Here is a 13,348-nt window from a genome sequence, read left to right as displayed (position 1 = left end):
ACAATTTAAGGGTAAATACATACATGAACACCTTGACATTAAGGACAAACGCCAAGTGTGTTTTATAAGCGTTCTTATTCTTTACAGCTAAATCTTTAACTCTACACTTTTCCTCAGCCCTCAACAAGTCATGGTGCATCAGTATCTCAAGCATTGATTTTTTTTCACCTCCCTCTTTTGTGAGTCATGTCAGCATTTCTTTTCTGCAAATATATATATATATATATATATATATATATATATATATATATATATATATATATATATATATATATATATTTCACCTCCCTCTTTTGTGAGTCATGTCAGCATTTCTTTTCTGCAGAAAATATATATATATATATATATATATATATATATATATATATATATATATATATATATATAAAAACCACATACACAAGACAGACTGATATTTCTGGCCATATACTGTTGCAGAGGGAGGAGGAGTCTCAAGGGTCAGAGGAAGAGCGGTTAGCAAGATGTTTCAATCTCACATTGACATGACGCAGTTCGAACTTTGGCTAAACACAAAAGAAACTTCAAAATTTCAGAAAATAGTATAATTTTATTCTGCTTTTAAACAGCCAGTTATTCAGTCAGAAAAGAAAGAAATCATGTATAAAGAATCCAGAAAATTTGAAGTCATTACCATTTCATTATGTAAATACCACTTCAACCTTGACAATTAATAGTAAAAGTAAGTGCAAATATCAAAAGATGCATCAACATACCCCCCCCCCCCCCCCCCACACACACACCCAAGCTTGGACCCATCTCTAATTAAAATACAGGAGAAATTATAGCCAAAGCTTTATCAATTCTGCCAAGAAAACATTGTACAATCATCCAGTCTATCACGTTTTTGGCAAAAACCTTCAGCTATTAAGAGGTCTACCACCAAATCTGCATGGATACATACAGACTGTGCAACATTACTGAAAAATAACTTAAGAGACATTCAGTCTTGATCCATTTGAACAGCAGGGACCAGCAGAAACACAAAAAGGTACGGAATAGTTGGTCACACAAAAAAGAAACAAGTCTTGTTCCAATTCCTTAAGATTCAGTGCAAAAAAAAAAAAAAGGAAAATATCAAGGTGTTAAAAAGCTGAAATATCACATTAATAGTAGTGCTTAATGTATTCTAGAGGGGTATTAATTAAATATTAGCTGTTGACAGTCTTCGTCATTACTACCTTCCAATACATGTCTGATAATATTCTCTATTTTCCTTCTTTCAAGAAATCTCAAGAAAAGACCGGAACCAACTATGAAGGTATTTTCCTCACACGCCTGTAATGGCCACACTCGGAGATGTTCTGAAACCGTATTGTTCCCGATACCATTTCAAGGAGCAGCAGCAGCAGCACAGCTTCAGCTTGTAGGCTAAGTTGGATGTGCTCGATAACTGCGCTTCAGGCCGCATCAGAGGATTTCAAGTACTGGTATGTGAATTGGAATCACTAAAAACAAATGTTCGTAGCACAAACACGGTCATACTTCCACCAAGGAGGTAATGCTGTTGTGGCCTTTACAGCTTCTACACAGAGATTCTCCAATAACATTGTTTAAACGGCTACACTCTTATGATGCTTCGCTTGTTTACACTGAACCCAACAACGTGCCATGAAGCAGACAAAATATGAAACTATACAGCAACAGTGGTCCGCAACAGATGGATGGAACGCGAACTTGACAGAATCATACCTTCTTTAATGTTCCCAACTGTGAAGTGCCATGTGAGTGTCTTTTGTTTAGCTGTTAGCAAGATCATGCAAAATTTCTCCAAACATGAGCCATGGAGCATTTAAATTTGGCATTAGATGCATTTTAAGTAGGAAACTGCTAAGTTTGCCTCAGATGAGGCATAAACTCCCCTAGTGTCCTCAAGCTGATCACACGTAACACACTGAGTAACATTCAAGAAAAACAAGTGCAAGCTTGGAGCTGAAAATTTCTTTCAAATTAAAAGTTCTCCTGTTGCTGGGATCCTTTCCAAAATATTGTCACTGTGATAACAAGCTGAGCCAGTCAGTGGCAAGAGGAGGAACGCCTAGCCATTTTTCTGCTTGCCATTTAGTGTTCTAAACATATATTGAACAGACTCCAATCATTTTTTGTCCTTATTGATCATTTAGACCAAATATAGAAAAACAAGACCCATAAAAAAAGAACACAATCATACTTGCAGTTTGTATGTTACCTATAATTGAGGATTCTCTGGTCCTTCATAGGAACTGGGCGAAAGGTGTTCCCAGGCAGATTGGCTTTGGTCTGATCTTGAGATTTGTCGATTATATTCAAAAGTCACAGTCCTCAACAGCCCTGTCCTTAATACTGATGGATTGCCATTAAGAGACACATCAAGCCCAACCATTTTTAGAGAATTAATTCATATACTCCTTCATAATGAAAAGAATCTTAACATCAAGCGTAGTAGAAATAAGGCCCAGAAATTATTTCTAATTCTTAATCTGTCCCTATATTACATTTCATCTAAACTCAAGTCTCATTTTCCTCGATCCTTGAACATATTCACGAATTCCCCACATTTTGGTCTGCGCTAACAGGGTTTGATTCCATGTCAATATCCCCAGATTCTTTCCCATTTAGTTGTGCGTCCGCGCCTTTTTCAGGGATGACGACTGAACCATTTGACACTGACACATTTGCCTGCGTTGCTTCTTCCTCTTCCTTCCTATCTGGCACTTGATTGAAATCAGTCCTTGGGATTTTTTCCTCCCTCCCTGATGACAGAGAGGGGGAGTGTTTAGAAGTCTTGTGTGGGGTATGAGCTGATGGGCTCATTTGACCAGTAGCTTTACTAGCACCAGCTTTTCCCTCCAGCTGCCCAGTGGCTACGTCCCATGCAGAGCCGTTGCTTGGCAGCACCTTGTCATCTTCTCTCTTCTTCTTCGGTGGTTTTTCAGTGTCCATGTCTGCATCTGTTTGCATATTGTCTGATTCCTGAAGGGCATCCTTTGAGTTGTTGGTTAATTTGAGCTCCAAGTCCATGCTAGGCTCAGTTTTTGCAGTCACAGTGTCAGGAGTGGGTGACTGATCCATTTCATCCATATCATCGGTAGAGTTGTTCCCATTCCCTAAAATTTCACTGTTAGACTCAGCCTCTGAGTTTCCGTCAGTCACAGCTTCTGGTTTTGGCTCAGGAGAGACTTCAGGCGGTTTGATTTTCTCTTTACTTGTTTTATCCGTTCCTTTCTGTGCCTTTCCAACATTATCTAGTTCATCCTCCTTGTGTTGCACTACTGCTTCTCCATCTTTGCTTTTCCCCCTTAAGTACACGTCATCCTTTCCATCTCCATTCCCAACGGGATCAGATCTTTTCTCTGCCTTCTTGAATTGTTTCTGAATTTTTCTGGGACACCACACAAATTTATCCTTTGGCTCAAAGTGCTGGTAGGCAAAGCGCACAAGCTCCTGTCGTTTCTGCTTATCCAGGACAGCAAACAGGAAATAGTCAAGGACACTACGTTTTACACTGCTGAGGGTCTTCTTGACCAGCGTCTCTTCCAGAAAGAAGCGCACAAGTGGGGCCTGGTAGTGCTCAAAGCCCAGCTCGCCAAGGCTCTTCAGGATGCGGGTGATGCGCAGGTTGTTGTGCATGTTCCTACAAGAGATATTGAAGGTGAAATTACAAATAACATGGACATATCTTGGCAGATGCTTTCATGATAATATCAGAATATTTACCGCTCAAGGTTTCCAAAGCGCTCCTTCCAGTTCTCTGCTCGCTTCACCTCACCAGTCTCTTTGTTGACCAGGCGGATGCCATAGAAGCCCAACATGAGTTCATAGGACTCGACGAGTCTCCTCTTTGCATCTTCATTGCTCTTGAAAGCCTGTGGAGTATATGCAACGGGATGAAAAATAAATATTGTAGGAGTTCCACAATCTTTATGATCATATGAAAGAAATCAATAGTTTTGCATATAAATCAAACGTCAGATTCAAGGCAGGAGGGCCAGATCTGGGCCAAGAAAGGAAGAAAACACAGGCTGCTAGAATTCAGTTTTTATTAACACGCCTGTTTATGTTGCCCCCCCTGCATCCTGCACTACGCCCCCCAGCCGGCAGCGAGACACCTTTCACATATCCCGCAAAACCTCTGCCTTTTTCATGCAAACCTAAACAAGGATGTACCACTCTAACACAGCAGTCAGCATCAGCAGTACATCCATATGGATAGAGCTGTATTCTTTTTTTTTGGGGGGGGGGGGGGATATTTCCCCCCAAAAAAGGTATTTACCACACAGACGGATGCTGATAAAGGATGTGCCTATGAGGCTTGTAAAGAATGAGGTCTGCAAATAAGCAAGCGGCTTTCACATCCAATAAAGTTCAAATTAAAAATGTGAAATCATCTTAGCGCGTATTTAAAAAGGCCACTTTTGATATTTTTATTGAAGATACCAAGGATGAATTTTGTTTTGACTACTCAATGTACATTCGATCTTGAAATTATTGAAGAAGTAATGTAAAAAAATACATTTACATAAACCAGGCGCACGTGCTGAATTTCATGATACGCAACCAAAAAATAATAATTTTTGGCCTTATCAATTTGGATACTACAAGGGGAGGGGGCAGGAAATGGGAAAAGACAACTTTTAAGTTTTGTGGCTTTCAAAAAAAAAAAAAGGGAAAAAAATCAATTTGTGAGGTGACAAACTATGGCAGCAGGCCAGTTTTCTGGGTTCAACTTGGTATTTGTTGTCTTTCTAATATCATGCAGCTCATGTGTCAAACCTGTTGTTTGTTCAAATATCTGCAACGTCATGTTACACTCACCTCAATCTCCTTCTTGGTGAGTTCTGATGCCATGTAGTTAACACCCGGTTCTCGCAGGGGAAAAAGCCTTACAATGGCAGAAGGTTCAAGACAGAAATGTCAAGCAGACATTATGGTGGAATGACATGCCAAAAAACATCAAGTTGTGATATGAAAAAAATCATAATCTCTCTCTCTCTCTATATATATACTTTAACAGACAACAAATGAAACAAATACACCACAGCATCCATCCCTGCATCTGTTCATGAGCTGAGCACCAAATTTCTTCTCGCCTCGTCTCATAAAATCATTGCATGGGGGGTTGTACCTTCAGTAATGTCGGTCAGTGCGGAGAGCTGCGAGCAGTGGAAGCTCTGACACCAAATATTCCTGTGCATGCACGCTATGTTTCTTTAGGCTCTACATTTTCAACCACGGCACTGTCATGTATTCTTACGCATGCCATGCTTTCCATTCAAACAGCTGATCAAAGACAGGAGAGTAAATTGGCAAAAATATTAAAAATACTGCACACATGTGAAAAGATATTGGGTTTTTTGTTTTCCCAAAGTGGTGGTGGGTTATTTGATGGACAAAATGTGCTCTGCTGAGGACAATCGCTGCTCTCTGCAAGGCAGTTGTGTTGTCCTACATCTACTGAAGGTGAAACCCTTATTTTGGTTGACTACCCCACTTTGGTCTTGGGCGGTATTTATTATGTCATATCCTCCAGACATGAAACTATGGTATATGACAGTATTAGTGCACGGAGAGTGGAGATTTGACATGTTACTGGGTGTGTAATATGCACAAAGCAGATTGCACCAGATAGAAAGCCCTCTCACCAACGGCATACTGGATCTGGTTTACTTTCAAAATGAAACACCATGTGTAGACACCCAATGGTTAAAACAGACCGAAAAGAACGAAATGCAGACACAAATGCTATGTTAACATGATAGAAGGGTGCACCACCACATCAACAGAATCTAAACAAGTTCATAAACAAGAGAGGCAAAACTTGACGCATCTGACAAACGACAAGTGAAAATTTTCACTGCACGATTGAAGGTGAACAGTATTGCAACCAGGGCATGGCAGAGCTGTCTCCACCATTGTTGGCCACAACATTCTTAAGTCAAATTTTGAATGTGTATTACTTCGTGTTGTCTAACTCACCTTTATAGTCTAGACTAAAGCCAAAATAATCCTTGATAGGGGCAGCTGCATTTTTTTCCTTTCCAAGTCCTCATGCTGTTGTATTCCCACCGCTGCTTGCACCACCCACCATGTTTCACAACTGAGCTTCCTGCCTGTCACACCAGTAGATCACAGGCAGGTGCCTGCTACTCCCAACAATGCATCTGTTTAATAATAAAGGAGTGTGTATTGATGGTATTGACAATAATTCTGTCACGATTCTTTAACACTTTGGTACTTTTGGCCTCATACCACCTGAGCCTACCCCACTTCAATCTATTTTTAACACTACCAGATCTTATTATTTCAACATAAATGATGAAAGTCAGCCAAATAAAAATTGGCAATAAAAGGGGAGATTTAGGTCAAAATACAGAGAAGAGATATCAAAATGGCAGCTAATGCATAGATGTTTTCTTTACCCTGATCATTTCATTTGAAAGAGCCTTGGAGAATAGAGTGCTAAACTTGGTTTTTTTTTGGTTTTTTTAAAATCATTTTAAGGGCTTTTATATCAGGATGTAAAGTCACAGGCATCATTACTGGCACTTACTTGTCAACCAATATAATAAGGTGATCCACTCCAACCCACCTGAAGCATTCAAAAGTGCAGAGGAAACAGCAGCACAACACATTTCATATTTGCTAATCAAGAGCTTGTGCAGAGCTCTGTTTTTGCCCTTTATTCAGAACCACACACACCTCCTGCCTCTAGCCTGTACAACATTTCACAGATTACAAGGTCACCAGATAGAGCTGATGTAGGTTTTGCTAATTCATATCAGAAACAGCCAAAACATGCACCACATTTATACATACCACTGAATGTATGAGTGAACTCTCTCTAGCCTTTTGTAGTCAGTCTTCCAATCTTTCAGAAATGATTCAATGTAGATATCTGTGACGCATAAGCAAGAAAACTTCATGTCAGCACACACATTAAACTACATGCAGCCTATTCTGAGATTTATTATTAGGATTACCATCGGGGGCAGAGGGAAATTTATTGAGATAGAACTGCAAATTGCTCATTTTGTCCTCTGAGCACTCATCATCTGTGAGATTCTGTCAGATAAAAATGAGACCAATTAGATCATCCATTATGATTGACAAGGTGGTGTTTGAGGGTGGATTTAACTTTACTCACTGGGTATCCTCTTCTGTAGTTCTGCATGTCCTTTGCAGCCCTCATGTTTCTGGGCGTGTGATGCCACTGCAAGTCAAAACGAAAATGAGATGAACCAACAGCACATCTCACTGTTACGTAAGCAGTGGGAGGCTTTAGCAGTATTATACAAAGATGATTCATCCCAAACCAGAAAAATAACTTACGACCTTATTCGTAATACTAATGATTCCAAGATTTAAAATGTCGATATCATCTTCGAAATTTGGCTTGCAGTTTAAATTAAGGCCGAGCTAATTAATATCCTACACTGGGTAAACAGTTCAACAGTTATTTAACATGTCCAGCCTTAAGAATGCATCACAAACTGTCAGCAGAAATTGTTGTGGTCAAATAGAAATATTTCGACGTCGACAGCTTAAAGGAAAGCTAACCTGAGCGGCCGGCTAGGCTAGTTAGCAAGCTTGTAGCAAGAGGGCACAAAGCTAACATTAGCTTTCCGGTTATGGCAGTAACAGTAAACGTCTGGCCGGGTGCACCAGCAGTGGGTTACAAGTCACCGTAGTCACGCCATGATACAATAAAGGTAAGCCATTGCTAGGAGGATGAATAACTACAGCACGTACTGTTACTAAAGTCCAACTAGATTTATTTTTGTCTTGGCTTGACCGATGGGTTTGGCTCTCTCCGGCCGGGTCGTCTCCATCACTCTCCGTGTCCCAGGTAGAGTCGTACTCACACATGCAGTCGTCCTCCATGATTAAAATACGCTAAATTACCATCAAAAGCCAATTAAACTGGTTTACCACAGTAAATGGTCGTGAATGAAGTTACACTTGCATGTCCAGGATAGACGGGAATGGCCCTGACCATCCGTCTTTCCTTCCCGTCTTCTCGTCAGACAGCGAGCTACACCGCTGGCGGCTGCAGCATCGACGATACGTTCAAGCACCGCTCTCTAAATAGTTATTTAAGGTTTCAGTTTGTAATATCACAGTTAGCCGAACAACGACACAACACATATCTATACGACTGACGTATATTATACTTATATGACAAATCTGACAGTTTAAGTTTGAGTACCTGTCTCGTGCAGTTTATTTAAGAAATGGAAGCAAACTAGACAACAAATTAAACCCATCAACATAAAATAACATATTTTCCATGTGTCTTTTGTGTATGCATCAATTATACAACTACAGCTAACATCGCTAACATCTCATCTTGCTTAATACAGTGGGATTTTATTTGCTAATATATTGCCCTTGCACTCTTACCCTTTTTTTTTTATTATTGTCGGACAGACTTGAAGGCAACATTCAGTTAGATTAAAAACCAGCTGCTGAGTCAAGACCACTGAAGGCCCCCTCCTCACAGAGGAGTGCTTCACCTGTTTGAACAGGATAGTGAATGTGTAGAGTTTGATACTAGCAGGTTAATTTGTAAAACTATATCAATAAAGTTTGATAGACCGTTGGTTAAAGAGATAATCTGATTTTTGAGTTTTTAATCACATGTTATAAGGGGTTTCATTTTGTCAATAAACCTGTCATACAGTTCATACATGATCATCATGATCAAATATATGAATAAAAAAGCAAAGAAAGAAAAAGGGAAAAATACAGAAACTATAATAACCCAAATGCCCAACAATATTTAATAACTATTTACTTCTAAATGACTTTGCATTTATACTATTTTTTTTAATCATTATAAGTGATGGAACATTAATAAGTTTGCAGACTCACTCACATTGAGCTTGAATAAATAATAGCTTTTGTTTCCTTGTAGAACCGTTGAAGATTGAGTTGTGTATTGAACAATTCTTTTTTTGTTTCTTTTTTTTTTAAATTTTAAACATGCCTAAAGATTAAAGTTATGAATACATAGCCACCTGAAGCAACAGGTGTGGGTACCATCACAGTTGTGCAGCGTCAGTCAAAACCACACCTCTCGTTTCTCTCCTGCTCCAACATGACATCTAAATATGTTAATTACCATCTCTGAATTCTCGGTACCAAAGCACTTCACTGTGTTGCCTCAGTCACTCGTTCACACACACACACGAACGCACGCACACACACACACACACACACACACACAGACAGACACACACACGGCCGAAGGTCTGTTTTGTAAGTTACAGACAACCTCTTCAGGGACAATCTGTAGCTCAGTGTCTTGCTCAAGAGTACTTCCAGTTACTAGACAACCGCTCTACCAGCTGAGCCATGCTGCCTCCTTAAATGGGCGACATCACACTTATGTAACCTGTGGCAGATGTTCATGAAAGATATAACATTGCTGTGTTTGATTTTGAAGTAGAATTAGAAAACCTATCCACAGACAAGAAAAATAAACATAAGAGAAAACCAGCTGATGCATTTTAACAGACCCTAAAAGCATTAGTTTAGGAGATGACATCAGCCGCACATTTTAATTCAAGCTACTCTCTCTGAACACTGAAGACGTTCAAATTCACAACACCAACTATCTGTATATCTGTATGGAAATAAGAAACATGGAATATTTCTTTTTTTATTGAGTTCCATTAAATCTTCCCCAGAAAAAAATGAAAGTCTTTAAAAAGAAGCCTGCAAAATCCTGCAAAATCAAACCTGGCAAATAAAAAATCTAAAGAAAAAGAGTGTTGTTTAGTGGCCCCTAATTTTTTATGTTAATCAACATATTCAACCAAATCACATTTATCATATTCAGTCAAATCAGTTTGTAATTTGTCCCTGCAGTATTGAGATCTTTGGCCATTTCTGAAACATACTACTTTTAGTCAGTCAGTTCTCCTTCCAGGATTTGCACCTCTTGAACATGAATTGTACACCTGTATGAATTTCTGCATATTTTTGATACCTAAATTGTCTGGACTCTTACGAAGTTGTTTTAAAAATAAACATCATTTGCGTTTCTTTGGCCCAGGGTACATTTTTCATCACACCTTTTTTATGTTGTAATGTATTTCTGTTTCATTTTTACAGATAAAAAAATGGATGTAGAATTGAAGCAATTTGGACAAAAAAAAAATCCATGAATTTATTGATGAGCTCATCTATTGAAGTTTTGTTAGGGAAATAAGAAAACTCTGGACATTAATGCGTTAAACAGATGGCGTAGAATGATAATTCCCAGCTTTTGTTTTGAGCTTCTTGAAAAGCACATTTTTGAAAATATGAGCAAGGCGTAAGTGCAGATCATAGACACACGAACATATCCAGTTCATCTGTCTGCATTCTCATTCCAAGAGTCTAACGGGTGTGTTATATCTTCAGCATCAGTAGCAGTTGTCCTGGTTTGAGATTCACTGGCACAAAAGCAGATTCAGAGGTGCGAGCGTATAATTGGACCATGTTGTCCAGCTTTTGACAGTAATTGGGGGGATGCATTTATACATGGGAAGGTATAAATAGAATCCTGTATTATCACAGGGGATTCAGCGTTGAATGGCCGTTGGTGTGGGGTTTCTATTTTTGGTCTTAGTTACTGTGGAAACCAGAGGGCTCTGGAGGCATCCAGTATTTGCTGTTGCTATTTAGTGCCACAGCTTCATAAATCAGATAGCCTATTCCCTTAATCTCGATGGGTTTAACACAGATTTGCTCATGTGCACAGAGATCATAATAATTATGTAAAGTCTGGCTGTGTTAGTTAGAGATTTGTGACAGGAATTTAGTGACAAATGTTTACTCTTTCCTCTTGTTGCTGTTTGTTTCCTGCCTGATTCTGTTTATCCCTGCAGGAGTCTGCAGTTTAGAAATCGAGGGTCAGGCGATAATGTGAAAGCAGGGAGTATTTTATTGTGTATTACTGGGAAAGCTGGGCTTTGAAAATAGCCTATTCATTTGGATTGATTAATTATAGAAACAAGATTGTATGAAAATAGATGGATTAAATTTATGCTGAAAATTAAAAGGACAAGAAGACCTTGTGCGTTATTGAACCTGCTCAGTGGTTCTGTATGACAATGACAGAAGCAGATGAAACATTTTGCTCAGCCTTGTTGTTATTGACTCTAGATTGTGGCCTGACATGCTCATAGGGGCATATTTGGCTCATATATTGATTGTTGTGATCATCATTGTCTAGGAACAATTAGAATGGTCCCTAATATACGGATAATAACAAAGACTTAGACCTCTTCAATTTATCTGTTCATTTAATCGTGCATTTACCTAAATATTTGAATAGAAATAGTTTAAATGCTTGTCACGGACATCATTGACCTATGCAACTAATTTAGATTAATTATAATGACATTTAGAACACCTCAGTTTCTCCCAGATTTTAGAAGCTTTTCTAAAATCTGTCCAAGTCCAGTAAATAACCTGGTACAAAGGCAGCAGTGGAGCAGACTGCGTCTACAGTCTGTTCAAAAATAATTTGGACAATATTTCACTGCGGGAAGTTGTTCACTGCATCATAATGGCCAGAAAAAAGCTATTAACAACAGACTGCAGACAATATACGAGTTTCTGCACTGAATTATTGTCCAAATAATGTTCCAGAAGTTGCAGTAACAGTCTGACCCAGTTCTCACTTTATTCAGCTCAACAACTTTTAAGTTATCAGAAAAAGCTGGGCCACCTGTAGGAAAATGTTTCTAAAATCCTTAAACTTTTATTTGAAGTTGTCTACCACTTAATCACTACTATTATTCATTGGACTTGAACTTTGACCTTGGAAACAGTTATTAACTGAACAATCTCAAAGTCCTTTCACACAGTTTCCAGCAGAGTTTCTTTCAAAGCCATTGTGGCTCTCTTCACACCAACACGGCAACAGGTCAGTTCTTTGGAACAGCGTCTGTTGCTTCGACATGGCTTTGCTGCACCCTGTTTTAGTCACGCCATGAGAACTATATTAATGAATAAACAAAGTGCCCGCACGTCAGCAAGGTATACTGCACATAAATGTAAATAAAGTACATACAACATGGTGCTTAGTCAAGAGCCTCAAAGTCAATTTATTCAAAATATCAATTTACGCAAAAATATCTCATTGGTCGCTTGTCATGAAAAGAGGTTCTTTGGTTGTTGAAGGTTCTGTAATGTATCTGCCTGCTTTGGCTCCAGACATGGACGCTAGTAACATAAGTGCAACAAGCTGTAGCAGAGCCGCACGTCGGACCATATAGAGTGCATCAGCAAATTCTCGTAGCAGTGCAAAGAAACAAAACGTCAGTTTCGAGGTAGAAATATGACATTTGAATCAACGGGTATAACTCATTAGTGATATTCTCCTTATTATAAAGTACATCTATTGATCATATTGTGAAGAGTTTTATATCATATTAGATTATACATTTTTAATATTACATGTTATAGCTTATTAATTTCTTCCATTAAATTCCATCCATCTGCTTATCCTGTTAAGGGTCTTATACACAGAAAGACCCTGTGCTCAAGCAGGGGCTCGAACCCAGAACCAATATTTTATGCTTAAGACCGCTCCTCGTCTTCCTCTGGTTGGCTCTGACCCTGATCCATCTTCAGAAAATTGTCAGAAAATGAAGGTTCTCATTATTTTTTTCCTTCCTATTAAAACCACCTACTCTGGAGTTCCTGTGCCGTGTTTGCAGAGCTAGCATTAATAACAGTGCTAGCTCTGCCATTGGTGATGCTAGCACCGGCTATGGAGGTAGGATGGGTAAACAGCAGGAGGTTGAACGTCTCAGCAGATACAGGAAGCAAAAAAATAATCATTTTCATGTTGAAATTGAAAGTTCAATCATCACCTTGGATAAATAAATTATAACAATCTGATTTAAAAGCTTCTTAAGAGATGTGTTTATTGAAATTAGACACCGCTAACCCGAGAACGGAGACTTAGCTGATGTGCTGGAGCTATGGAGCGTAAATAGCAAGAGACCTGTTAATGCTATAAAATCCTGTAAAACTGAAGGATGTCTCTGACCAGAGGCTTGCATTAAATAGATCTCTTTGCACAGATTTAAGGGGGCTGTATTGATTGCAAATTTGTCAGGGGCAGTTCAACTTAACATTGAATAACTTTTAGTCACGAATGGATGCTATAAAGCTGCCTCGTGGTGTTTATTCTTGTGTTGAGATGTTGTGGCTTAGAAAGTGTTCTCCAGTTTTCAAGAACCCTTCATTGGTTGGAAAATCAAAGATTTTAGTTAACTTTTTGTAGTTATTATGGTCTATCTTCTTTTTGAATGAAGTGCATCTCTCACATCACAATACATCATACGACAAC

At 38.9% G+C, this 13,348-nt stretch overlaps 1 protein-coding gene across 2 annotated transcripts; it reads right to left on the bottom strand.

Moving 5' to 3' along the window:
• Nucleotides 1–761: 761 nt before the first annotated feature.
• On the bottom strand, nt 762–8,068 carry ogfr (opioid growth factor receptor). 2 transcript variants are annotated; one of them, XM_086213456.1, is made up of 7 exons: nt 7,927–8,068; nt 7,142–7,207; nt 6,978–7,059; nt 6,814–6,892; nt 4,813–4,879; nt 3,715–3,863; nt 762–3,631 (listed from the first exon to the last, which is right to left on the bottom strand). In XM_086213456.1, exons 2-7 carry the CDS (start codon nt 7,184–7,186, stop codon nt 2,539–2,541), a joined length of 1,515 nt encoding a protein of 504 aa, XP_086069582.1. In that variant the 5' UTR covers nt 7,187–7,207; nt 7,927–8,068; the 3' UTR covers nt 762–2,538. The 2 variants fall into 2 exon arrangements, with proteins under 2 accessions (XP_086069582.1, XP_086069581.1); XM_086213455.1 differs by having other exon boundaries at nt 7,747–8,055.
• Between the last annotated feature and the right edge of the window lie 5,280 nt (nt 8,069–13,348).

The sequence above is a fragment of the Aulostomus chinensis genome, chromosome 9, assembly GCF_037954235.1.
Source record: "Aulostomus chinensis isolate RoL2024-O1b breed Wild chromosome 9, RoL_Achi_v1.0, whole genome shotgun sequence".
In the NCBI taxonomy this organism is placed as follows: domain Eukaryota; kingdom Metazoa; phylum Chordata; class Actinopteri; order Syngnathiformes; family Aulostomidae; genus Aulostomus; species Aulostomus chinensis.
This window is presented reverse-complemented; position numbering and strand designations above follow the sequence as displayed.